Source organism: Rutilus rutilus (genome assembly GCF_951802725.1).
Source record: "Rutilus rutilus genome assembly, chromosome: 12".
Lineage (NCBI taxonomy): Eukaryota > Metazoa > Chordata > Actinopteri > Cypriniformes > Leuciscidae > Rutilus > Rutilus rutilus.
Genome location: NC_140217.1, coordinates 6,505,198 through 6,532,886, shown reverse-complemented (window position 1 = coordinate 6,532,886; position 27,689 = coordinate 6,505,198). Strand labels below are relative to the sequence as shown.

The 27,689-nt window shown below is 38.1% G+C and overlaps 1 protein-coding gene across 2 annotated transcripts; it reads left to right on the top strand.

Annotated features, from left to right (window-relative positions):
• The first annotated feature begins 163 nt into the window (after window positions 1-163).
• Window positions 164-23,768, top strand: ccdc85al (coiled-coil domain containing 85A, like). 2 transcript variants are annotated; one of them, XM_084426868.1, is made up of 5 exons: window positions 164-845; window positions 1,691-2,690; window positions 16,702-16,759; window positions 20,653-20,689; window positions 22,823-23,768. In XM_084426868.1, exons 1-5 carry the CDS (start codon window positions 615-617, stop codon window positions 22,826-22,828), a joined length of 1,332 nt encoding a protein of 443 aa, XP_084282994.1. In that variant the 5' UTR covers window positions 164-614; the 3' UTR covers window positions 22,829-23,768. The 2 variants fall into 2 exon arrangements, with proteins under 2 accessions (XP_084282994.1, XP_084282995.1); XM_084426869.1 differs by lacking the exon at window positions 20,653-20,689.
• Window positions 23,769-27,689: the final 3,921 nt, after the last annotated feature.

Below are 27,689 nucleotides of genomic sequence, written 5' to 3'. Positions count from 1 at the left end.
GCATAGATACAATCTTAAATGCAACTTTCACAACAGCATCACTTCACAACTCTCACATACACACAAACATAGACGACACACGCACTGAGTGAGTGTGTGTGTGTGTGTGTGTGTGTGTGTGTGTGTGTTTGTATGAGAGAGAGAGAGAGAGAGAGAGAGAGAGAGAGAGAGAGAGAGAGAGAGAGAGAGAGAGAGAGAGAGAGTCGCTGCAGTCACGCTCATTTCTCCGGAGCTCAGGCTGAGGATGCTGCCGTCTCTCCATGAGGATGGTGAAGCGCGCAGAGGCAGACGGAGGCGAGCGCATCGGGCCGCCTGAAAACACCCACATATCCCCTGCTATCCGATACCGTCACTTTTCTAAACTTACAAGAACTATGAATAGGAGTCGATGCTGAATCATCCGCGCGGACTTGTTCTGTATGCCGCCCTTCCTTCTCCTCGTCAGCTGCATCAGCTGTTGCTTTGGGAAAAAGTCGAGGCGACTCCCACTCTAAGGGCATCGGATACGGGCATCGCTCCACTATGCGTCCTCTGTCTCCCTGACTCCTCCTAACAGCCTGCCTCATTAATATTTGATCAGCACCTGGTACCACAGTAGCAGCTCACCTCTTCTGATGGAGCAATCTCTTCAAGCACAGCCTGGATCTAAGGCGTCAGAAAGTCCAGCAGAAGAAATCACCAACCTCACGGACGAAGAGCTCCTCCAATGGAGCAAAGAGGAGCTGGTGCAGCGACTCCGAAGGTCTGAAGCCGATAAAATTAGCGTCATCCTGGATCACAGTAATCTGATTCGGGAGGTGAACCGCAGCCTCCAGCTGCATCTGAACGAGATCCGAGGGCTGAAGGTGAGCAGATGAGATCATGGGTGTCTGGAGCACACCTGCGCTCATGAGGATGCGCCAGAAACATCATTCTTCCTGTAGGAATAACGCCTTGAATATTTTCTTGCCGTGTTATATTCCTAACTTCTGATTAAAACAACTCAAGCTAAGCAATTAGAAACTTCTTAGCCAGACAAGAATCCTATTTTCGTTATTTGAGCTGTACATGTGTCTGAGCCTTTTTTCACCTCATTTTAACCATGAATGATGCATAAAATAAACTAAAAATGTATCTATTAACGGAACAGATTCTATATATTTATATAAAAAACTATCATTATATGATCGAGCTGTCTTTTCAATATGCTGTTATTTTTCTGCTGTTATCCTTTTTAAAGGATTTGTTCAGCTTTATTCCATACAATGACAATTCTTATATAGTGACCATATGTCAAGCTCCATAATAATAGTCCATACAACTCTTGCGCTATATTTTAAAGCCAAATATTTTGAAGCTCTGAAAATCTTAGTTCATCAAGTTCAATCATCACTCATGCAAAAAATGCCATTGCTTCTCATGTGTGTCGGGTGAACTATTGTTTTAATTGAACTCAGGCAGATGTTTGGCAAATGTGGCACGTAAGACGATCATACCTTTAGACTGTTCTGTATTTTAATTGAATGATGGACTTTGCTTGAACAAACCCTTTCAACCACACTTCCAAACTTTAGTCTCAGAATGAATGATTAAATCAGAGTTTGTGTGGTCTCAAAATGTCCATATCTTTCATTCTTTGTCTTAAAATCCAAACATTTTATGTAAGAACTCAATGTAAAAACAATTTTTTGTGTTCCCTATAATGCCGAAGGAGGTAAACCAGAAGCTGCAGGATGACAATCGGGAACTGCGAGACCTGTGCTGTTTCCTGGACGATGACCGGCAGAAGGGCAAGCGAGTGTCGCGTGAGTGGCAGCGACTGGGCCGCTTCAGTGCCAGCGTCATGCGTAAGGATGTGGCGCTGTACCTTCAGAAGCTGACAGAACTAGAGCGCAAGCAGGAGGAGGTCATTCGGGAGAACCTGGAGCTGAGGGAACTTTGTCTGCTGATAGACGAAGACAAAGGTGGCAGCGGAGGGGAAGGAGTCCAAGGTGTGGCGGGGCCCATTGGATGTCGCAATTCCATTGACAGCCAGAGTGGGCTCCTGGTACCTGGCTTGCTGCGGGACGTTGGGGATGGAAGCAGCACTTCTAGCGCCGGGAGTGCCGACAGCTCCGAACATCCACACCATAAGCAGCCACAGCCACCTTCTAGCGGAGGAACTGGGAATAAAAGCCCGGATCTCCAGAAGTCTCGCCCTGGGAAGAGAGGGGAAGGAGATCGCGGGGAGATCTCCAGCCCTGACCCTCCTGTCCGACACAGAAGCACCAGCCTGGAGTATCCCTTCATTCTGCCCCAGCCCTGCCGACCTCGCTGTGGCTCCATATCTGTGCCTGACCATCGGCTGATTAGAGGGCTAAGTCCAGAAAAGTACGGTCGATCTCTGGGCCACCGGAGTCCGGAGACTCACCCGAAGCACCATCTGGCTACAGGGCAGCCCATGAGTCCCGAGCTCTACATTCAGAGGCACAGGGGAAGCTTAGGAGGTGGGCCTGGGAGTCCAGAGTCTAGACACGTGCTGCTAGGAACGTCAGAGTTCCTCCATGACAAAAGCAAGCTGGGAGGAAGTAGTCCAGAGATGCTGAGGCACCAGTACAGCATGAGCCCTGAGCATGGGAAGTTTGGCAGCCCTGGTAGAGAGACGTCACCTCGTAGACTGGCAGGAGACGAGCTGTCGCCACATCATCGGAGCCTTTACAATGGTGTGAATGGTGGGTCTGACTTGCAAAATGACACATATATGAAATTATATGACATTGAAGGTGTGCTGTTATGTCTGAGAAATATTTATCCTTTTCTATCTTTATCCTATTTTCACCCAGCTTAGTATTTGCCAATAAGTAAAATATTAAATGTTCCGATAAATGACATAACGAGAAACATAGAGCATTACGGGATCCGATCAAAGCATTTGCACGTTCTTATGCTGCCTTCATGTGCTATTAGAAATTTCCTACATCTCACTTATGAAGTCTTTAATACGAGTTCATTACGTTCAGTTGCTTTATTGTCGAAAAGAATAGGAATCATGGAGGATGGAACGTTGATTCTTGCCTAATTCTTGGGGAAATCTTATTAAAGCCAAACATGTATAGAAGATAAATAAAATATAGCATCCCTTTTGTTGGCAACCATCTAAACATCCCCCATTTCTAGATCAGGATTGTCCAGTCCTGCTTCTGGAGGGACACTGCATGTCCTGTAGAGTTTAATCAAGCACTTGTAAAATAGAATATTATTAATATACATAAGTACACATGACTGTAATTGAAAGAGAAAGCAAAGCAATATAGATGTAGGAAAGTTGGAAAAAACAAATACAATTTAACAGTCACTACAGCGATGGGTCTCTCCTCTGCTATTTTTTAAAGTTGAAAGTTTATGGCTCACCCAACTCTGAAACTTAGGTATAAAAATTATCTCTGAGATTCCCAATCGTAAATATGACTTGAGAGGCTGTTCATGACCCATTTCATTCCGATAGCACATGAAGGCGGCATAAGACACAACATAAAATCAAAAGAACACTTTTTTTGTCACCTGTTGCTGTTGTTGAGGTCTATACAGTTTCCTTCAGACTAGCCTGCCACCCACAGTCAGATTGCCATTGACTCATCCAACTTAAAACAGAGTTAATTATTTTTACATTGACCTATGGCTGGTATAATTGAGAATCAAACCAAAGCAAGTGGACACAGTGTGTTAGACTTCCCCATTCAGACAATGCCCTATTTCGCCTCATTTCTGATGCACATTTCTGTGCAAAGTTACAAACACATAGCCCTATAGTATACAAAAATATTCCATAGCATGATATTAGCATGGTAATTATCATGGTTTATGTCCAAAAAGCATAATTAGCATTAGCATTAGCAAAAAACATCACAAAGTTCTTGCTAATAGGCTACTATGGTGCTTTTTTATAACTAACACAAACACCTCAGCACACATAGAAAATAATATAGGCTATTAAAATGCTAAAAAGCAAAATGATAAAACAAACACTATGTCTGAAATCGCATACTGTCTGAGTAGATGCTGCATTTGATGAATTTACTTTGCGACTGTTACACAGGTATGTTCTATATAGTATGAACGTTTGTAGAATGAATGAATGAAGTGCATCCACCATGTTGGCTTTGTCATGTGACCAACCTTGTCGCTTCACTACCATTCGGGTACTTTTCACCTACTGTGAATACTATGTATTCGGACAATCGGACTCACTATGCTGTACTGTTTTCGTGTACTAAGGTAGTAGGCATATTCAGACAGCTAATGTCTTGTCTTTTTGCAGCTTTTCGGAAGTTCTTTACGAAATCGTTAGATTATGGGATGAAAGATTTACTGACTGTACAAAATCCCACATGATTTAAAAAAAAAAAACACACACACAAATGCATATAACTTAGTTTATAAGAAATGGTGCAAATCAAAAGCGTTAGGCAGCTATGTGCATATCCCACAGCTGCAGATAACGATTTCTACAGGAGAACATGCTGAGTAGCCTATAGTTCACACCACCACCCATAAAACACCCACCTCAAGGTGAAAGATGTGACTCACTTAGCATTCATTAGCTTCAAGAAATGCCCCCTTAAGATGAAATAAGAACCACAAAAGATCAGATGGATGTCCTCATTTAAATAACTCAAAATACCAAAGAACTTCTTTAGCTGACTCTTTACGTTGTTGAATTAGCTTGCCTCATCTTTACAGATGAGATTTATTTGTTACGTTCAAGATGGAACCTCCCTGATGGAGAAATAGCATTCTGTCACTTGACAAGGTCAAAATTAAATCAATAATAGTCGTTAAAAGATATTAGCTTTACAAACTGCAAAGAACCATAAGAATGCCTTTCAGCTAAGCACTAACAATGAAAGGTAATTGCTAACAAGATGACTGTTGTTGTCGGGTGCTGTGGTTTCAGCGTGTCCTGCGTGTCTGTAATGCTGCTGTAGCACTGTCACTGTCACTGCACTGTCACAGGCTGTTCTGGTGTTGGTCCCAAAGGGAAAACCATGGTCCACTGACCCCATACACATCCATATCATCCCTATCTTCCCCAGTACAACCCTAATGCTGCTCTGAAATGCTCTGTGGTGTTGATGAACTACTTGAGTATGTGTAAAGTAATGTGTTTTCAAGGGATATTTTACCACAAAAATGAAACTCTATCAACATTTACTCACCATCATGTCATTTCAAACCTTCTGTAGAACATGAAAAAAAATGCAATTTTTTTGTCCATACAGTGAAAGTCAATAGATTCCAATGTAGTTTGGACCCTAATGTTCTACAAAATATCTTATTTTGTTTCACAAATGAAAGAAATACATAGGCCTACAAGTTTGGAATGACGTGAGGATGAGTAGAATCAAAATCAGTAGCATCTTGCCTACCCCTACAAAAATAAGTATGCTTCATGTTCATTTTTTGAAGTATACTCAAGTAAAGTTCAAGTATATTTTTAAGTATACTTTATGTAGGAAGTATACTAATATCAATGTACTTGAAGTATACTTGTAAGTGTACTGTTTCAGTACTACTTGGGACTAAATTGGCCCACTTTTTAGTGTATAAAAGTATACTTTTAAGGAGCCTATACTTTAAGTGTACCAGTAGTAAACTTTGAGTACACAACTAGTTTATACGTTTTTCGTTTGTACTGCAACTACTACAAGTGACCATACGGATAGTTTACTAGTTAAATACTTGTAGCACATTTTTAGTTTATGAATGTACACTTGTTTAGTAGTTTTATACTTAAGTTTTCTTTAAGTGAACATAATATCATACTTATAGTTTACTATTTGTATGTAATTTTTGCACTTTAAGTATACTACTATGTTCCTATTTAGGTATTTTTTAAAAATACTTGAAATATACCTTTAATTGTACTTTAAGTCCTTCCATTTTTAAAACATTTTATTCTAGTTTTAATGCATACTTTTTTATCAACACTTCAATGTGGGTAAAAGCAACATTTTCAACAAAAAGCTGAGAAAATCGCATTTTTGTCCAAGACTTTATTCGGATGGGATTCAGAACGATAATCAAAACACAGATGGAGTAGATCGAGTCCATCAACACCCTCAAAGCTTCACAGTCGTTAACCCTTCCTGGGTCGGCATTTCATCCGGTAACTTATTTGAGCTCATACCGCTTCGGAGCGGTATTCGAGGCAAAGCGTATCCCATCATGCATTATGTTCGGGAACTCATGTGGCCCGAAATCATGAGATATTGAAGAAAATAATTTCCACTGTAATTTAAATTAATTAGATACATATCATTTGGTAGTAAAACATAAAGTGTTGCACATTTTATTGGTGCGAAGATGAGTATATGTGTAGGCCTATTTTGTACAACATTTGCAACTGTTTTAATCACTTAATTAGAAGCACAACAATTTCAAAGTATTGAAAATATAATAAATAAAAGCTCTGTAAACACTTGCATTTTTTGCAAGACTATAAGTGTGTCCCATGGAGAAATCAAAAGTTCTACACACACTTGCAGTCTTTACGCCTACTTGCACACTTGGGCCAAATAGAGGAAATACGTCATGCAAGTAAGACAGGCAAGTGCAAAGTCGCAAGTGTGGGTATTTGGACAAGGCATATCACTTTTTTCCGCTTCTTCTTCGCCTGTGTTTTGATCGGGAGATTCTGTACTGTTTTTAAAGATGCGTAATAGCGCCCCCTACCATATTACAGTGAAAACATGGATAGCCGGAAAATTCAGTCAATGGTGGTGAAAGAGTAGTAATGCTGTACGTAAAACTATGTGAAAAAAGTAATAGGCAACTCGATTTAAGTACATCTCGATCAAATGATTGAGTACAAGTACGTAGACCTTTTTGTCACTTAAGTGCAATTTTAAGTATATTTCTGAGAAGTACATAAAAAGTAGACTGAAAGTATACTTTCTTATTTTTAGTTTAAAAGAATTATACTAATTGCACACTTGAATAAACCTCTTTATTGTAAGGGTAGATAACAAGGATACTGTTCTGACATCTGTATTTGTTGAAGTGCCCTGTCAGTGACCGCTTTTATAGAGAATCTATCAGCATTGTCAGCATTTACTGTTGCAGTCACGGTGCCCAGGCAGCCAATGTTATTTATTTATTTGTTAACTCAGTGGTAGCTGAAGTGAATATAAACTGAACGTTTGAGTTATATCACAGTTATATCACAGTTTAACCACGATTACATAACAAAACGTGACATAAGAGCTTTGGTTGTCTATTTTGCAGACCGTCATGATGGAAATGGTTACCGGCTGACAGCATTGCTTTGTGTAGCTATTAAAAAAAATCCATTCAAATTGAGTGTGTTGCAGTGTTAGCAGTCACTACAACTAGTATTTGTTGTGGGATTTAAACTTGTGCATAGATGTAGACTAGGGATGTATGATGTTGAAGCTCTGGATAATCCTGTAAGAGGTTTTCAGAGAATTATTATTTTTTCTGCTTTCTTAGCATGTGGCTCTTATTCAAAAAGCCAAATCACATGATTATAAACATCGCAGTGCTTTAGTCAACAAAAGTTCAGATAAACGAGCATCTAAATAACAGCGTCACAATACAATCCCTCTGCGTATTTGGCTGAAATCCTGCATGAAAACAAGCACCTCTTGACTTCCTCAAAACTAATCTTAATACCATCGTGCTGCTAGTTTTTTTTTTCTTTCAGGGAGGCTTCATTTTGCATGGGAATCACGTTGTACAGTAGCTAATGCTGTCAGCTCATGCCGGAAATGTGGTGGTTTTGGATTTCACATGAAAGCTGTTTTCATCGAGGCAGTACAGTACGTGGCTACACTGATCTGGCGATGTCTGTCAATATCCAGCTTTATGCTGAAGAAAACGTGTCTTGAAAAGTATGTCCACGTCACTAAACACTAAAATGAGGGCATTGTTGTATAAGCAGAGAAAGATGGGCACTCTATTCTCTGTTTATCTCTTGGCTCAGATTTGTATTCTTTTTTTTCCCCGCTGACCCCGCACTGTGAGCAGATGGATGGACCAAAGTGTTTTTTTTTAACAGTTCAAGGTTAAATGATTAGTTAACCCAAAAATGAAAATTCCATCATCATTTACTCACCAACATGTCTTGCCAAACCTGAATGTCCTGTTTCCTCTGTGGAACAAAATATTTTTAATAATGCCAAGCTTTTCCATCCAATTACAATGAATATGGACTGGAGCTTTCAAACTTCTAATGGACATTAAAGCTCTATCAGTATAAAAGTAGTCCATGTGACTCATGAACTATATTCCAGGCCTTGTAAAGCCATACAGCATTGTGTGATTGTGACAGAAGGTTGAATTTGACTGATAATCTTACCCTTCATTGAGTCAGTAAACTCATAAACCAAATCACGGTTACACTCTTAGAGATAAAGACAACCATAGAAGAGCCATTTTGGGATCCAAATAACCTTTTACTGAACAATTCTTAAAAGAACCATTTCTGTCTTTTTGTCAAGAACATTTCTAAATCTAAAGAACCTTTTTTACACTATAAAGAACCTTTCGTGGAATGGAAAGGTTCCATGGATGTTAAAGATTCTTCATAAAATGATAGATGGCAATAAAGAACCTTTATTTTTAAGATAAAATAGACTTTATTTTATGAACAACATTAACTAGTTTAACAAAAAGATCCTGAATATGTTCTTAAATCAGACATTGTTACTTCTCTCGTAAACCCAATGACTATTATTTTTCAGCACGTTAAATCACATTAAACATTCTGGTCTACGCTTCTCTTTTTAAAAACTCAGTGGAACTTTTGAAACTCTTGAGCATGAGATTTCTTTCTCTTTCTCAGCTTTCACTTCAGTTTGAACCATGGCAAACCTGAGACCTTCCTAATACCACAGATAAGGGTTTTAAAGAGGAGACAAAGCGGCCATTACACAACTTCTGAAAAACAAGCCATTTCCCGATAATACAGAAGTCAGACCTCTTCAGACTCAAACTCTCCAGTCCCCAGGGAAGCCTGTGGTTTAGGCAGACCTGTATCTCAATTGCTGTGTGTGTGTAGGTGTGTGTTAGTGTGAGCATGAATGCTGTTGTGTGCGCTTCTCCGTGACCTTGGGAGATACCCCCTTCTGACTCCAGCTCTAAATTTAGCCCTGAAGCTGAGACTTTCTCTGTGTTTACCTCCCCACATACAGTAGGCAAATACCTTTCCCCTACTTCCATTAACACACAGTCTTACAGGTGTCCTGCTGAATCATTTTATGATTAATTCATACTCTAAAAATGTCTGAAGTCAGAAATTTTATTTATTATTATTTTTATTTATTTTATTTTAATAAAGCTTTGTACATTTTACATTTTTAACAAATTTCTGTATATATGCATTTTATTTTTATTTTATTTATTGTATTTTATAATTTTATTTTATTTTAGTAAAATGTACACTAACAAAAGTCTTGTGTACCAAAGCCTTTAGTTTTTATTGCACTTTATTTTCATAAAGTTTACACTTTTTTTACTATATACTGTATATATGTATGACTGAAGGCTACATCTTATTTTTTTTATGCTATTTTATTTTAATAACATTTTAGTTTTACAGGTTTTTTAGTTTACAGTTTTTAACAAATTACTATAGGCTATATATATGCATTTTATTTTAGTCTTATTTAGTTTAATTTAGTAAAATTTGCACTTACAAAATTCTTGTATACTTAAGCCTACATTTTAGTTTTTATTTTATATTATTATAATTCAATTTTAGTTTACACTTTTTAACAAATTACTGTATGTATTTTGTTTTATTTTTATTTTTATTTATTTTTTTATTATTTCATGTTATTTTCTTTATTTTATCTTAGTAAAAAGTTTACTAACAAAATGATTGTATACTAAAGGCTACATTAGATTTTTTATGTAATTTAATTTAAAAATTTTTTAGTACAGTTTACACTCTACAGTAAATTACAGTAAATATACGTATTTTTTATTTTATTTAAAATTTATTTATTTATTATATTTTGGGACATCAGTGTTCAACAGAAATATCAGTTACAAAGTGATAAAAATATGTAAATTCTTGGAAAAAAAATCTAAATAAGGAACTGATCACATGTGAAATTTATTGAATGATATGTGGCCTCCTTGTCCCCTTAGCAGTGTTTGACCGGTGCACAAAATGCTATAGAGGAATAGGCTTACATATAGGCAGTGGCATGGTTTAAGCAGATGAACTGAACAAAAACTGGATCTGGCAAGTGAGAAAATGTCCTATAATTCTTGCCCTGTGCGCCATATTTGACTATTTATATTTCCCCAAGAAAGAATATTACAGTGAGCTCTTAGTCACGGGTCCCCTAATGGATTTTCATGGCGAGCTCAGCTTAGAGTGTTGAGTCATGGCTTTGTGTGAGGATTGTGCATTTCACAAAAAAAAAAAAAAAAACTGCTTTGCATTTTTTTTTCTCCACATATTCTTTTTTTTTGTACTAGCATTACTAAATGTAATTGCAAAAATAAATGTTTTCTAACAGGTTTCCAAAACTCTGCAACATATTTAATGACATTTCAGTGAGTTTAAATGGTCATTTTAAAAAGCTTGACAATATTTTGCGACAAGCACAATGCAAAATCCAGAAAGAATGAATTAATACTTTTGATTTTGTGTAATATGTGTGGGATTAAGACAACAAACTCTGCGCTACAATGGATCCCGCATCCGTGTGAAGCGGCTGAGCTGACCATGACTCTGCCTGAAGGGATATGGGTTAACACTGTCATGCACAAATGTGCAGTGAGCTTCATTAGGCGATGACCTTCAGTTAGCATGCTCTGTGAGGGGCATTGTGGGTATTCTTTGGATGATACAGTATGACAGCATTTAAAGGCATTATTTTGCCTGGAAGCTGTTGAACCGCACGCCATCAGCAAACCCGAACAGACAAAATGATTGACAGCCAGAGAGCATTTCAGATTTTTTTTCTGCAGGTGTCCTGAATCTTTTATTTTTATTTTTTATTTTGCTGGTTACAGAGTCTATGGGCCCTATTTTAACGATCTGAAACGCAAGTATCAAACGCGAAACGCAACAGGCGTATAATAATTTGGGTAAATGTGTAAGCTAGATTTATGCCTATTTTTTCACATCTTCATGGACAACATAATGATTTCCCTCGTGTGGTAATATTTTTCCTTGTAATTATGAATGGTTTGCAAAAATGGGAACTGCTTCCTGCGTCTGTGTAGATGAGAGAAGCAAACTGTATGCGCGTTGTGCACACGCTACATAATGGCCAAGCATGCGCCCTTAAAATATCATCTGAATAATACGCCACTGAATTTAGACTAGGTTTTTCCTGGTCTGTGGCGGAATTGTTTTCTGAAACTGCAAAATGGCACCAGGGAACGTTTGCGCCGGAACACGCCTCCTCTTTTTGCTGAACCGCCCCCGGGAGCGCAAGTTCATTCCCTAATTTACCGACGTGTGTCTGTGGAGGGAAAAGTCCGCTGTGCGTCGGGTGCAAAATAGGAATGATACATGCGTCGGTGTACAAAGTCAATTGCGCTGGGTGCAAGATAGGGCCCTATGTGTTTATTCCGTCTTGCAGCATAAAATCTTTTGTTTTTTTCAGACTAAAATTAGATTTTAGTTGATTTTTTTTATTGAATTTTTTATTTGCAACAAGAAGACTTGTGCAGATGCTGCATGCTTTTTGTTTTTTTGCATAATCTATTGCTAAAGTCTGCTAAAAATCTGATCTGGCAACATATAACTTTCAGTTTTTAGTCTACAAAATTAGATTAAAGACAAAAAATTTAAAAGAAATCATGTTTCCTCTGCAGTGTGAACAAAGCCCAAGGCTGTCAGAGAGGTGATTATTTCAATGATATCTTTTAGGTAGTAAGACATTTTATACATGCTATTAACAATATTTGGATGAGCTGTATTATTATAGGACAGAATCTACAACTAGTAGTGCAGATGTGTGAAAATGATAAACTGACAACATAAAAGACAACATCTGTGTTTGTTTAGGCAGATTTATTAAACTGCTTGGAATTACAAATATGATGCAGGCAGATGTCCTTGGGTGACAGTGGTGATCATGGAAAAGAAATGTGAACATTTACATAATGGCAATGTTTACAGACTCCTATTTAATTATTACTTCCAAACAATTCAGAGAAGAGCAAGTAGATGCTCTTCTCATCGATAAGAGAATTTTTTGGCCTCATCCCATGTTAGAGCTTAAGCGTTCCCATGATCTCTGAAAATATAGGACATTCTCCTGTAATCCCTGTTTTACGATGATGGAAATGTGTAAGTCTGTCTGCGTTTGTGGTAGCTGTGTGTGTGTGTGTGTGTGTCTGTTATAGATATAGGAGAAAAAGAAGGAGATTTTCATCTTGACACAAGTTTTGAACCTGCCCAAATATGAAATCACACATCTTGACCTTCGCACCATCTTTCTCAGGATAGACTGTATCTGACAGATCTGAGTCGCCCCACATGGCATAAATATCTGATCATGAGCTTTCAGGGCAAATTGAATGTTGTAAGCTACCAGCCAAGAAGCACTGTGACATTATAAAAGCCTACACAATGCAATTTTAATATTCAAGCTCAAGAGCTAAACTCATGCTTAGACAATTATTATAATGTAAAGCCTAGTATGATTGTTAATGTTAATGGTAGAATACAACAAGAGATTTGGATCTCCTGCCACATTTCAAATGACTGATCTAAGGCCCCGTTTATACCTGGTATTTGTCCGATCAGATCAGATCACAAGTAGACGAGGGAGACACATTCCCGTTTAGCTACACCTGGTATTTTAATCCGCCTCTTTCGCACACTTTCAACCACTTCTGTCCTGATTTCTTTGAGAGGATGGTCTATGGGAGGGTAAATGTATGGGTTTTTCTGTAAGTGGTCGAAAGTGGACAAGCTCAAAACGTTTTAGATCCCGTTATCTCCTGTATTTAACGTCATCCACTTGTGATCCGATCGACCAAAATGCATCTAAATACCAGGTGTAAACAAGGGCCTATGATTTTAATAATGCATATGAAAGAACTTTTAACCCTATGCAGTATCATATTAGTTGCTATACTGTTAAAGATATCATTGATTTGCATTACAGGCTATCAGAATTGAATGTTACTTTTTGGTGCAGCAACTCCACCAAAATGCATATTTTTGCTCAGTTTGGCCTCTGAATAAAATTCAGGTGTTTTTTCCTCCACAAGTGTGAGCACCATATTCTCCTATATCATAAGACACTTTCCACAGTCTGGCCGAACGGTTATAGGAACGGTAAGGAACAGTTCAGAGACTGAGGCTTGTCTGTAGGAAATAAAAGACTCCCAACATAAATTGTTGCCCTCTCAGCGCCTGAGCAGTTATTTTCTCTTTTTAAGGTTTAGTTGCACACTGGAGACCACAGGCAAATCCTCATTTACCTGTTTTACTGAGCTCGGCAAGACTAAACCAACTATAAACCTGTCTGCTTTTCCCATATGCCACCCTGTCAAGCACACACACACACACACACACACACACACACACACACACACACACACACACACACACACACACACACACACACACACACACACACACACACACACACACACACACACACACACACACACACACACACACACACACACTAACAGACATAGTGACAACCTTTGGGCTGAGAAACCTCACACTGTGGAGGGTGTAATCTGCCAGAGTAAGAACATATGGTAAGATATTATTCACAGTGTCATGTCTACATTCTCAGACGTCTTTATGAGTAAAATCTGACATGCAACATAAACACTGATAAAAATGATTCTGTGGTGAAGTAAATACTACAGAAAAAAACAATGTAGTTTACATGAAAAAGTCAGTTCAGGCAAGTAAATTCTACATTAGCACTCAATTCAAGCGTGTAGAATTGAAAGCGTAAATATCAACGTTATAAAATTAAGTAAAATAACTCAACTTGCATGTGTTCCCATCATGCACTGGGCCTTGAATAATTAATGAGGTTGATTTTTGACTGTTTCCCAGCTCTATTTACACTGTTTTATCATTGCTTTTTTTGTTAGGATTAGTAACTTGCCATTTTGTGACATTTGGAGTTCATTTTCTACTCAAAATGACACATTCAAACACAAAAACGATCCATCAAATGTTACCGTCATTGTGTATTGTCTACCAAGTATTGAGATCTCTGCGTTCACGTAAGGTGTAAGTTTTGAAATGTAGATATGGTGTTTCACACAATATCTATTGTTTTATCAACTTAGATGTTACTAAGTAAAGCATATATTTTAAAAGTGTGGTTATATTGTGTTATATTGTTTGAGTGAAATGTATTGCAAAGGAAACTTCAACTAAATAGATATTACTCAACCTTTTACTAGCCAAGTTAAAATTACTTATTTTCTTTGTTACTTTTACTTAACTTAGTTAAGTAGAGGTTACCTAATTCCATAATTGAAATTTACTTAAAAATTATTTGTACAAAAACTTGCCAAACACTTTTTTTTCAGTGTATGAGCACTGTTTCATTGGCAGGCTAATCTGAGGATATCCAGCTTTCCTGCACTCTGACTGTTCAAAGTCATTCGATATTCATTCAGATAGAGTGACGGCACATCCATTCTGTCTGAGCTCGCCTCCATTAAGCCGGCATCAATAGTGCTCTATGTTTCATTCACCGCTTCTGTTTTTTCATCTCGCTATCATATTTGCTTCAGGCGTGCGATTGCAGTCGGCCATTATAGATTCATGCCAGTCTGTGGACTTCTAAGAAACACTTTAGGAGGTTTTAACAGACATCCTGACCGGTTTACCCACCAACATGACAATGTGAAGCAGATAAAGCACGAAACAGTGCAGAAACAACCGAGAACGCAAACTAAATCTGATGTCCTGCGGAGCTTTGATCAAACAGCAGATAATAAGAACGACAAAGTGGTTTAGGAATCTGCTCCACAAATGCTCAAAGAATGCTCAAGGATAAGCATCCAATCAATATTTGCTGATGAAACAAATCAAAAAGCAAGGATTCCCAGTATCACGCAATCATGAGTGAGATTTCCATCCATTGAAGCACAAGATGCTCTTTGGAACAATCTCAAATCATGCTGGATAGATAACATGATCGTCAGGATTTGCTGTCATTAAAGTTGGCATGAAATAAAAATTCAGGTAACACTTTATTTTAAAATGTTCTTGTTACACGTGACATGTAGATAACTGTAGTACTAACTATAAATGATGTTACCTGCAACTAACCCTAAGCCAAACCTAATACTAAACCTAACCCTTTTGGAAGTATACGTGTAGGTTTATCAACACTTGAATGTGGTTAAGTTTCATAAAAAAGCATCATTTTGAGCAAAAAGCTGAGAAAATCACGTTTTTGTCAAAGACTACAAAATAATCAAAACACAGATGGTGTAGATTGAGTCCATCAACATCCCTAATGGTTTCACAGTCCTATAGCTCGTCCTGTGTCAACATTTCATTCAGTAACATTAGGCAGTTTTGATTTATATGCTGTTTAATGTTGATGATCGCGTTATTTTACATATCGTTAGCCTCATAGCATAATTGCCTAAGTCCTTTTAAAAAAAATATTACTTAGGCAATTATGCTATGAGGCTAACGATATGCATCTGCTTATATTTGCAATGGCTTGTTTCTGCTTCTTCTTCACATGTCTTCATCTGGAGATTCTGTACTTTTTCAGAAGATGCCTTATAGCGCCCCCTACCGTATAACAGTGAAAACACGGAAAGACGGAAAATTCTGTCAATGGCGAGGAAGAAGTTAATCATTACTACTCAGTACCTAAATGTATAATTACACTTTAACAGGGACACTGTAAAATAAAGTGTCACCAAAATTCACTAAAAATCTCATTTCATCTTATTGTGAAAAATTCACCCATGCATATATGATTCATTTCTGAAAATATGTTTTGACCTTGTAATTTTTAATCAAAATGATCTTCTGGTGAAAACAGACTTGCAGGACTTCTACACTTATGTAGTCCACTTAAACTTAAGTATTATACTTAAGTTTAAGTCCACTTATTTTCTATTAATTAGGCTACACTATTAACTTTCGTTAACTTTACTCAAATAGCACAAACCACATCACATTTTACCAACACCTCTGTTGACCAGCCAAATCCAAATTAGTTACATTTTGTGTCTGCTGCTGAGGAGTGCATTAGGAGTTTTTCCAGCTGCGTTTGTTCCGGAAGTATTTTTCTCCCTTCATTTTCATTATAGGCATTTCTTCTTCAATAAACAGCCATGAAATAAACCAACCAGCTCCAAGACAAATTACAACCTTAGATTCATAGCACAAAAGTATAGGCTTATGAAACTGGAATATGAAAAAGTTATATAAAAGTATTTTACAAGGGTCTCAAGCATGAAACATTGTGAATGATGTAACAGCAGTACAATATAAAACTTCAACAGATGGGTGATAAAGGTAAAATCTATATATTTTCAATGTATTGCAAAATATTGGATTTTTTCTTTTCATGGTAACAGTGTGGCCTCTGCAGAAGCATATATCATTGCTGAACGGTTTCCTCTAAGCTTTTGGTAGGTCTGTCTTGGAAGGTTTACAGGCTATCATTAAAAATAAAGAAAATGGGCTTTGTACTTCCAGACACTTAAATCCACAAAATTCTTTTTTTATCTTCACAGCTTTGATATCAGCAGGATGTTGCAGCAACAACTGCAGAAATGTGAAGCTCTGGGACAGGTGAGTTCTGCTTCAGTGTCTCTGTTCCAAACCCTAGTGAGCTGCCTACCTAGACAGCATTTTTAGGCATCACTGGTATGCTCCTGTTTATTCCAAAACAGTAGGCAGCTAAATTATGCTGCCTTATAAGAAACCTTATTTTGCCCAAGGCAGCATTGTATGTACCCTTTGCTGATGCATCACAGCGAGCTTAGTGCAGATTTTCAATAAGTATGGAAAAACGGTTGATAGCAAATACAAATTATTCAAAGTATGAATAGAAAAATGTAAAATGTACCAGTCATTAAAAATAAACCATTCTACCCAATATTTATGTGTCAAATTGTTCATTTAGCAACATTCTAAAGTCAAGCTGTACTAGGATTTATAGTGAGCAGTGAGCACTAGTCAAGACTATTACAGTTTATTCGGATCAGTGTTGTTATTATTAAAGTTCCCCTGTAGTCAATAATTTTATCCCTTAAAACACATCTGTTTGGATTAAAACATTTAAAAAAAAAATTTTCCTTGAAAAAAAATTCTTCATGCCTTAGAATAGTTTGAATGTAACTCTACACCCTTGCCTCATTTAGTAGTGGAGGTTCTATGAATATGCTAATTAGCCCCGCCTCCACTCACTCACAGCAGCTCAAAGATCCACTCGTTGACGATCACGTTTACATGATTGGTTACAAGGTAGTTTGTGACGTCAGAAACAGTTTTTGAGACCGTCTGTGGGTCACTGCAGTTTTAAAGGGGTCTTATAATGCCATTTTTGTACAAGCTAATACGATTCTTTAGGGTCTAAATTAAAAGTTTGTAATATACTCTAATTAAAAATTCTCATTAGTATTGTAAGAAAACACTAATTTTACCTGGTCAAAAACAGCTCTGTTTTCAGCACGGCGTTTAAGTGCATGTGTCTTTAAATGATAATGAGCTTTGCTCACCCCGCCCCTCCGTTCTGTGCGTACACCGTTTTTAATAATAACACAATAACCATATGAACCATATGAATAAAAATAATAACCATATGAATAATAACAAAATGAACCTTGTTGTTCATTATAAACGTGGGATTATGAATTATATTGAGAACGTCGTACATAGAAAACATGCCGTAATGTACCCTGAGTGTAAACAGCCGCATTCATTGTGAAGCGTGCAGCAAGCGATTTGCAAAGATTAATATAAATATTAATATAAAGGTTAATAAAACGTTACACTGCAGGTGCAGCAGGAACACGAATAGTTGGTACCGATCCTTTTTTCAGGAGCAGCTTCTTAGCAAAACCAGCTTTATACTGACCCTCGTTTGTAAAGCAGCTGGTGTGTGAAATGATTCGCTCAAACATGAAAGCATTGACGTTGATCGTGGGGAATATTCCCTTCGAAAACAAACTCAGCCACTGCGTCTTCAGCGGTTCGGATTTAGGAACGTCAAAATGATGCTGTGTTTATTACACCCAAGAACAGAACACCACAATCGCTTAGACGCCATTCTGCTCATAGACAGTGCTCCAGCGTATCAACAATGACCGCGCCGGTCCGCGCGGACTATGATTGACAGCTCGCTCACGAGCGAGGGCGGGTCTGTGTTGAAACGCTGCTGTCAATCAACAATCGTGGGAGGGGCGTCCGATCTTGTGACGTCACAAAATCGAACGGCTTGATTTGAGACAGGGGAAAACATATAAGAAGATTTAAAAAAAAAAAACACTGGATGGATTTTTATCATTTTATGATGGTTGTGTACAGGCACTGCCAACACACATTTCAGTACAATCAACTTGTAAAAGTGCATGTACCATTATATGACCCCTTTAAGGAGAAAATACTCAGCAATGGTGCTGAGTAATCAATTTACACATGGTTTGTCTTAAAGCATATTAAAAACACAACACAGACATATAAACAATATAAAAAAACTAGATTTTTACCACAGGGGGACTTTAACTAAAGCTAAAACCATTTAAAATCATTTTTGTTAATTGAAGTAAATCTGAAATATTCCACAAAAAGCTTAAACTACCTTGGCAACTATAACTGAAATAAAATACGTTTAAGTTGAAGTACTAAAAATGACAAACAGACATTACAAAAAAAAAGACTAAATCTTACACTAAAATTTAAATGAAATCTAGATCTTGAATTCAAAATATTGATATATATACTAAAATAATTCTGATTCACAACTTATTCTAGCCAAGAACGATTTAATTAGAAAGGAAGAAACTGACTGACTGATCGACATCGTTTGACAAACTAAACCAGTGATGACACAATAACAGACTGACATTGAAAAAAAAAAAAAATTCTAATTGTTCTACAGGTCTACAGAAAACACCAGGTTGTAAAGAAAGAGAATCTTCAAAATGTGATGCTACAAACCTAACAAACTTTGGCAAATCCAGAGACTAGCTCAGTGAGGTGCTCATTATATTAACCAGGTACCTTTTAGGGTGTGTTTACACTTGACAGGTTTGGTTTGATTAAAACGATCTCTGGTTGCTCTGTTAGTGCGGTTCATTTGAATAAGTGTGAGCACTGCCACCCGAACCCAGACCGAGACCGCTGAGAAGATGGGTCTCGATCCGCTTCCAAATGAACTCTGGTGCAGTTCGAATGATATAATGAACGCAACACGGACCAAAGACATGTGAACGAACTGTGATGTTGCCGATCACAGTTCAGTAAAGGCATCAGAACCGCGTCTCCTCGCAGCAGATCTTTGTTTGTGTGTGTGACTGAGGGATTCCTGCCACTGTTTTCACTCCTTCACACATTTTATAAGTTCTTCACAAGTTCTCAGCTGGTCAAAATACGATCAAATGTCGGCTACGCACATACACATACGAATGCATTTAGCACAGCACTTAGCATTGTTTTGGATGTTCGGTAAGCTACGTCTCAAAATATACGTAATAAAAGTCGACCAATCAGGTTGTGAGCATATCCCTATGCCTTTAGGTTCTGTATCTTTATGTTCGGTGTTAAAATGCCAATGTGAATGACAAGCGGACCAGGACTAAATGTTTTTTTTGTTGTTGGTCAGGACCAAACGAACCAAGCGAACCGAACTACAAGTGTGAACACACCCTTAAACACGATTTTGCTTCCTGGCAGACTGACCTGTTCACCCCGACTCTCAGAAGTTTGATCTGATTTTCTCAAGTGCTTTCCAGTTTTGTGTGCAATATGCATGAACAGACTGTACCGTCTGAGGCTAAGACTAATGGGTTGCTGCCTGTATAGAACATTTCAATGGTCATTTCAGGTAGAAAGCTGTTAATGTAGAGAGAATCCAGTGAGGTGTGAGAATCCCAAGTGTCACCATGATCCATCCATGTATTCTTCCTTATGTGTATGAACGGTAGAGGTGACCCTTTCTATCTGTGATCTCGTAAAGCTGCCCAGCAGGGGCAGAAAATGGCTTTGTTAATATTTAATAGCTCAAAGGCAGACATTTATCCTTAGGTTTTACTCATCAATCCCATCAAGATTTCACTACGGTCACAGGAATGCTGATTTTTCCCTCCATGATTTTCAATTTCTTGTTGTTTGTGGTAATTAATGCATGGGTGATTTCTGTAATCCTCTTGTAAAACCTGTGATTCTGAATTTTGTCATCATTTACTCACCTTCATGTTAAGGCATCTGTATTATTTTCTTTCCTCTGTAAAACAAAAAAATGATATAAACCCCAAAAATCTTCCCCTATGCTGGAGTTCTCACATATTTTTTAATGCTTGCATTCAGAAGACTTGAAATATAGAGCACAAGGAGTATGGACTACATTTATGGTGCTAGTATGGTGCCTTTTTAAAAATATAAATCACCATCCATTTTACTTGAATGAATAACTAAAGCTCTTCTGAAGATATCTCTTTTTTTTTTCTTTTTTTTTTTCACAGAAGAAAGAAAATAATACAGGGTTGGAACAAAACAGAGGTTAGTATATGATGACATTTATGGCGAACTATTTGTTTAAAATCGCACGACAGGCACAGCTTTATGTCCAGTGTTGATATATGCTGAATTCGGAATAGCATACTATTCTTACTATTTCTGCTGTATCTTTATATTGCAGAAAAAGTGTTTTTAAGTGCTTGACATTTTTTTAAAGTTTTCCTTCAGAAAAGTACATTTTAAATCATTATGTTTTAATAATCTTTTGTCATGCTTTACAGAAGTACACTTATTTTGATGTGTTGAATACTAAGGTGAAGTAGGCTATTGATTATAATTTGTGGTTATCAATATTACATTTAAAGTTACTATATTTTAATTGTACTAAATTGCAACAATTGTGTAATTAGAAATATATTTAAAATACATAATACAAGATTCAGTATAAATGATAACCGACATGGAAAAACTTAAAAAAAAAATTAAATTGGCGATCTCTGAACTGAACCCATGAATCACTGTCTGATTTTTACCTGATCTCAAATCAGTTTTATAAATTTGTGGAAATTTAGTGAAACATTTGTATAATATAAAGAGTTGTTGTAAAAGTCTCTTTACTAGGTCTGATTAACCAAGCTCTCCATAAAACGAACAAAACAAGCCCTACGATTTAACTAAGACTCTTCATTTTTAATGGTATTAGATGACTTGTTAATTGCATTGAATAGATTACACCTTCAATAAAACATTTGCAATTGGTTTGTAAAATGTATGTTTTTTTCTCGCGGCTAGTGAATTTTTCCAATTGTTTTCAATGGTAGCGCCGCGTTTTTAAAACGGCAGGTGTCTATTTCATGCTGAAGCGCTGAGAGTTCGTCGGTTTTTAGCGGTCGCAGAGAGTTGAAGAATATTCAACTTTGGGTAAAACCAGAGAATGTCTAATATGGCGAGAAGTTTCACTCTCAGTACACTTCCGGCTTCTGAACTGGTTGCAGTTCCACTCTGATTCCATATGAGGGCGCTCACAGGACGAGTGCAGAATGAATGGAGGTCTATGGCGCTATACCAACCAAAATCCACTTTTCTCAGGATATAATTTTTTGTCTAGTAATTTTAATGTTGTATTCGAAAGGAGATGCAAAGAAATTACACATTGCTGGGTGTTAGATTTTTTAGAGTCACTTATTTGCTTAAAAAAATGTTTTAAAGTGTCAATGACGTCATACACATCGTACGACCAGAGATACTGCTTTACGGCAATCCTTCAGTCACTCTGGTGCTTTCGCGCTCTGCACTTTGTTTTCTCTGGAGGCATCGACAACACAGCTGACACAGGTAAATACACGTGCTAGACGAGTTTTTGTTTTGTTTGTTTCTGGTCCCGCTTCGGATGCCACGATGCCATCAAGCGGTATCTCTGGTCGTAATCAGTCCTTCACTGACCAATCAGCGTTCATTAGCAGAATGCTAGCGTGTTATGGGCAACAACAACTCAACCTGTAAGAAATCGAAAGGACATAAGTACTCGTTCATTCAACTTTCGACCTATAACCCATGTTGAACTTGCAAAATCTACACTCAAATGTGAGATTTCTCAACGGCAATCGGGTGAAAGAGACACATTTAGCCGTCTAGCCCCATAGACTCCCATTCATTTTGCACTCATGGCGAGCGCCCCCAGTGGAACTCTGGTGGAACTACAACCAAAATTCGGTACAATAGGACTTAATAGGGAGTGGGCAGGCTCTCCGTAGACGGGCTCTGGTAAAACGCAGCGCTCATCACTGTCACTTTTTACCCAGCCGACCAATCACAGTGAAGGAGGGGCGGGGCATATACAACTGACCAACCGTCACATCCTGCTTGTACAACATCAACAGCGTAAGCATAATAATGGAACAAAATAATTTAAAACAAGCAAACGATTTGTGACATGAGATACTAATAACACTCATAACAAGCAAAGCAGGATGTGATTACTGGATGGTTGTGGTTTATTATTGGTGGATTGCATGAGTGACAGGTTGTCCCGCCCTCGCACCAGTAAACACGTCATCAGAGAACAGAATTCATTGCAAGTGGGAAGCAAAGATCATGAGGGCACATTCATTTTAATTTCATGATTTTTACTGCTTTAAATTGTAACCGCTGAAAGTGAAATTTCTGTCTCCACAGTTTTGATGGCTCCTCTTGACCACACCCTTGCTTGGAGGTTTGGGGAGACGCAGGGGCCCCTGGAGCCCCACTCTAACCAGGCAGATATTCCATCCCTTCACCTTGTGTGCGATGGGCCAAGCAGTCTGGCCCCATTCCAGTTGTCATAACAGCAGTTCGCTTTGTGGACCCTCTGGTGCAGTCATTTCAAAGGGGACTAGAGCGAGACGCAGGATGTTTTCCCAACCCGTTCTGGTGAAAGAAGACGCTCACACAAACCACAGAAACAGACACACCCACACACCGCTATGAGAATCGAAATGTCTCCTGTGGTTTACAGATGTTTAACAGCACTGCATTTGGGTAATCAAACACTCGAGCCGTCCCTCTCTCTATATCGGTGTCTCTCTGTATCATTCTGAGTAGCAATAGGACACATGAAACATGATGCTGTGGCTTCTCTGAAGGTGCTTCCCCGTCCTTGATATTTATTTATGCAGTTTCTTTTCGACCAAAGCTATTTGAAATATCTTTAATGTTCATTTTTCATCCAGACATCTATGAAGGAGTATCAGTGTCATGTTTTCTAGTTTTTCCATATCTTGTTTTTTTTTACATGACTGACACCAGTGCAAGGTGTTTGTGTGTGGTTTATGGTCATCAACGAAAGCAGAATGGACTCTGTATATGTTGTCAGTGACTGAATAACCTCATCAGTGTTTTGCACTGATTCTGTGTGTGTATGTATGCGTGTTTATTGGCTTTATTATTCCTTCCCTAAAAGCTCCTGTATATAAGCTAATGAGGTGTTTCTTTATGTTGTTTTATATACAGAAGTACAGCATAGTATAGTAAATTAATGGATTAGTTTTCTATGCATATAATGACTATTATTTTTGACTTACAGTTATTATTATAACAATAATATGAATATATCTATGTGCAAAATATTAAAGGATTTTCATTATGTATGCATGCATGGAATTTATTATTTGTTTCACTAATACTAAAGCACAAAGCTTTAATCAGCAATCTGCAGGGGCAGTTAGATTCCCAGGTTGCCAATTTGAGTTTAACCATCCGATCTGTTTTTGAAATCAAACATCTCTCTATATGAAGCAGAGCTCTTTATTGTGCCATAACATCAGTGAGTACTTTATTACAAACCTTTATTTTTGTGTGTCATGAATAAATTCATATTTTCTCAACTGTTATACCATGAATTTTAGAAGCTTTTCGCTTTGGTTTTGAGATCCGGCTTCTGAGCCGACCTCAATCCGCTTCATCATTACTCAAGCGGGGAGGCTCCGGACGGATTTAAGTTTCTGAGCATTTGCCTGTGATGAAATCAATTGATCCTCTTATCGACGACAGAAATGCTGTTTAGATAAGATCTGTGTGGGGTCCCTGTTAAAAAGGCCTTTGATCGTAGAGCTGCATATACCTTTATGTTCTTTGCAGATACTTTCTCTTAGTTTCTTTGAATATGCAATTCTCTGTGGCTTGCGGCCAAATTACTGCTAAAATCAAATCCCTTGTGGGTCTACGGCTATGAAATATAAAACTAGTAGGCTACTATTCACTGAATATTACGCAGTGTATGCTGCCTATTCTTTAGTGAAACATTATACCACGATAAATATTTCAAACAGTAGTACGCTATGCTGTTGTCAAATTTTGCATCTGGAATTTTGTTTAAAAATGTGGTTACACTTTATTTCGATAGTCCACTTGAAATATTCTGCTAACTATAAGTAACTTTGCTACTACATGTCAACTCTCATTAGATTAAAGTATTAGTATACTCAGTTGCAAAGTTACATACAGTCAGTAGAATGGCTGTTCAGCTAACATCAAAATCAAGAGTTAATCAGTCTACTAATACTCGAATGAGAGTTAGTCGACATGCAGTTGCAAAGTTACTTATAGTTAGCTAGTAGAATGTCTAATGCGGTCTATCGAAATACACATATAGACAAATAGACATTTTTACAAATGGAGATTAATTAATTCATTATTTCCAGTTCATTCATAACACTGGAAATATAAAGTCACGTGCACTGCATTGTGGAATACAGTATTTGACACACTGTCGTATACACATTTTGCAGTAAGTCATGGGTCTCTATGGATACAGAAAATGTGCATAGTATACGTACTATATACTGCGGAAATAATAGTATTAGTAGGTTATTAGTTTAATGATACAAAACCATACACAAGTCTTATTTGCTAGAAGATTCCTCTCTTTCACTGTGGAAAAGTATCTGAATTTTGTGGAAGCATCCTTTTATGGAGCAATTGATGCACATATCTATGAATCAATATCAGTCTCAATTTCAGACAAACTCATCCAGTGTAGACTATATGTCTGATGTGGAGAGTAAGAAAGGCAGTGCAGTGTGATTAAGACGCATCCTTGCCAGTGCAGGCGAGCTGACAGAGGGCTGGTCTCTCAGGTTCCCTGAGCTGCGCCCAGTTCCGCTCTGCTGCATTGCAGTACAGTAAAGAGACGTGAATGAGAGAAAAGTGAGGAGAAGAGGAGGTAAGTTGAGATGGCAGAGATATGCAGAGGAAAGATGGAGAGGAGATGAATCAGAGCAAGGAAGTAGGAGGCCAGTGGGCAATTAGAACTATAAGGAAGAGAAAAGTTATGATTAAAGGTTATGTTAGAGTGGAGTTTATGTAACAGAGGAGTTTATATTTGTGGAAAGGAGGTGCAGTGAATAAGTTAAAGGTTCAGAGAAGAGAATAATATATTATTATACATAAGAAAATTAATGATCAGAGAGCAGGAAGTGCAATAGAGGAATTATGTTTAGAAGGAATACAGTAGAATACATTAAATTAGAAGGGAGGAGGTGTAGTAAAGGAGTTATTACAACAGAGAAAGAATAGGACAAATGTGCAGTAGAGGAGGTATGATAGGGAAGGAGGTGTAAAAGATACATAAAAGGAGTTATGATTTGTGAGTTGGAGGTGCAGTACAGCAGTTATGTTTTAAGAGAAGGAAGTGCCGTTGACGAGTTATGATAAAAGAGAAGGAGGTGCGATAAAGGAGTTATGATTAGAGGGAAGGAGCGACATAGTACAACCATTCTAAGAAAGAGGTGAAGCAGCTGAGCTACGACTAGAGAGGCTGTGCAGCGAAGAAGAGGAGATAATGATTATAAAGAAGGAGGTGTAGAGGAGTAATGCTAAAGAGGAGGAGGGGCATAAGGGGAGTCATAATAAGAAAGAAGGAGGTGCAGTAGAGCAGTTATGATTAAAGGTGAACTAAGTAACTTTTTTTACCTTAACTGAACAGCTTCGGAGTCATTGGAATGGTTATATTACTTATTTCGGGTTGAATTGTGGTCGTTTCGCAACCCCCTGGTGCCCGTGAGCGGAAAATACGCACTTGCAACTTTGGGGCGGCGGGCCACCGGCCGCCGCGTCAGGAAGTCTCGAGTGATATCAGGTCTCGCGATGTAAACAATTGCTTTACGGCCAAAAGAAATCTGCTAAAATGCCGTCATTATTGCGCTCCCTCACGCTGTTCGAACCCGAATGAAGAAGACGTTTTAAAGAATATCCCATCTCCTTTGATGTCGTTGATCTACTAGCCTCTGGTGTCTGAGAATAGCCAACGAGTTTTTACAACAGTGTTGTCAAATATCTATTCCAAAGCTGTGGGGGGAGCTCTAGAGAGAAACCTGCGAGCAAAAAGCGAGAATACAGCGAAGAAATCCCGAAGTTACTGAATGCAGCTTTAAAGGAAGTTCAGTTGAGGAGTTGTGAGAAAAGGAGGTGGTGCAATAGAGGTGTTATAATTAGAGGGAAGGTGGAGCAGAGGAGTAATCATTGAGATGGAGGTGAAGCAGCTGATTTATGGTTAGAGTGAAGGAGGTGCAGCAGACAGGGCCGTAGAATCGTCACTAACATTCACCCCGCTAGCGACGGCCCATGCAGCGGAGGAGAGGAGAGGAGAGATGATTATCGAGGAGGAGGAGGAGTTGAGGAGTAATGGCTAAATAGGACGAGGAGCATTCCCTAAAGAAGGAGTTGCAGTACAGCAGTTATGATTAATAGAAGTGCAATTGAGGAGTTAAAAGATAAAAGAGAAGGAGGTTCTGCGGAGGAGAGGAGATAATGATTATAAATAAGGAGGTGGTGTTGAGGAGTAATGCTATAGAGGAGGAGGAACATAAGGGGAGTTATAAGAAAGAAGAGGGTGCTGTAGTTATGATTAAAGGAAGTACAGTTGAGCAGTTGTGAGAAAAGAGAAGGAGGCGCAATATATGTATGATTAGAAGTAAGGTGGTGCAGTAGAAGAGGAAAGAAGGTGCTAAGTTACGATTAGAGAGAAGGAGATGCAGCGGAGGAGAGGAGTTAATGATTATATAAAGAAGGAGGTGTAGCTGAGGAGAAATAGCTATAGAGAGGAGGGGTGCATTACAGCAGCTACGATTAAAGGACATACAGTTGAGGAGTTTCGAGAAAAGGAGGCTGTATAATAGAGGTGTTATGATTAGAGGGAAGGTGGTGCAGTAGAGGAGTAATCATAAAGATGGAGGTGAAGCAGCTGAGTCATGGTTAGAGAGAAGGAGGTGCCGCGGAGGATTATAAAGAAGGAGGTGTAGTTGAGAAGTTAGTGGGGATGAGGTTGAACATAGGAATTCTGATTTGTAGAAAGGTGCAGTAAAGTAGTTATGATTAGATGGTGCAAAGGTTATGATTAAGGAGCTGAAGTAGAAGAGATGTATGATGAGAGGGCAGGAGGTGCAACAGAGTAATTATGGTTAAAGGGAAGAATGGCAGTAGAAGCCATATTAAAAGGAAAGAGGTGCAGCAAAGGAGATTAATGACAATAGAGAAAGAGATGCAGAATAAAAATTATAATAGGACG

What these genes read in the sequence shown, in the direction of transcription:
- ccdc85al (XM_084426868.1), top strand. Translation starts at nt 615, where the DNA reads ATGGAGCAATCTCTTCAAGCACAGCCTGGATCTAAGGCGTCAGAAAGT. An exon ending in ACGAGATCCGAGGGCTGAAG is followed by an intron (nt 846 to 1,690) that starts GTGAGCAGATGA and finishes ATAATGCCGAAG; the next exon opens with GAGGTAAACCAGAAGCTGCA. An exon ending in CCTTTACAATGGTGTGAATG is followed by an intron (nt 2,691 to 16,701) that starts GTGGGTCTGACT and finishes TTATCTTCACAG; the next exon opens with CTTTGATATCAGCAGGATGT.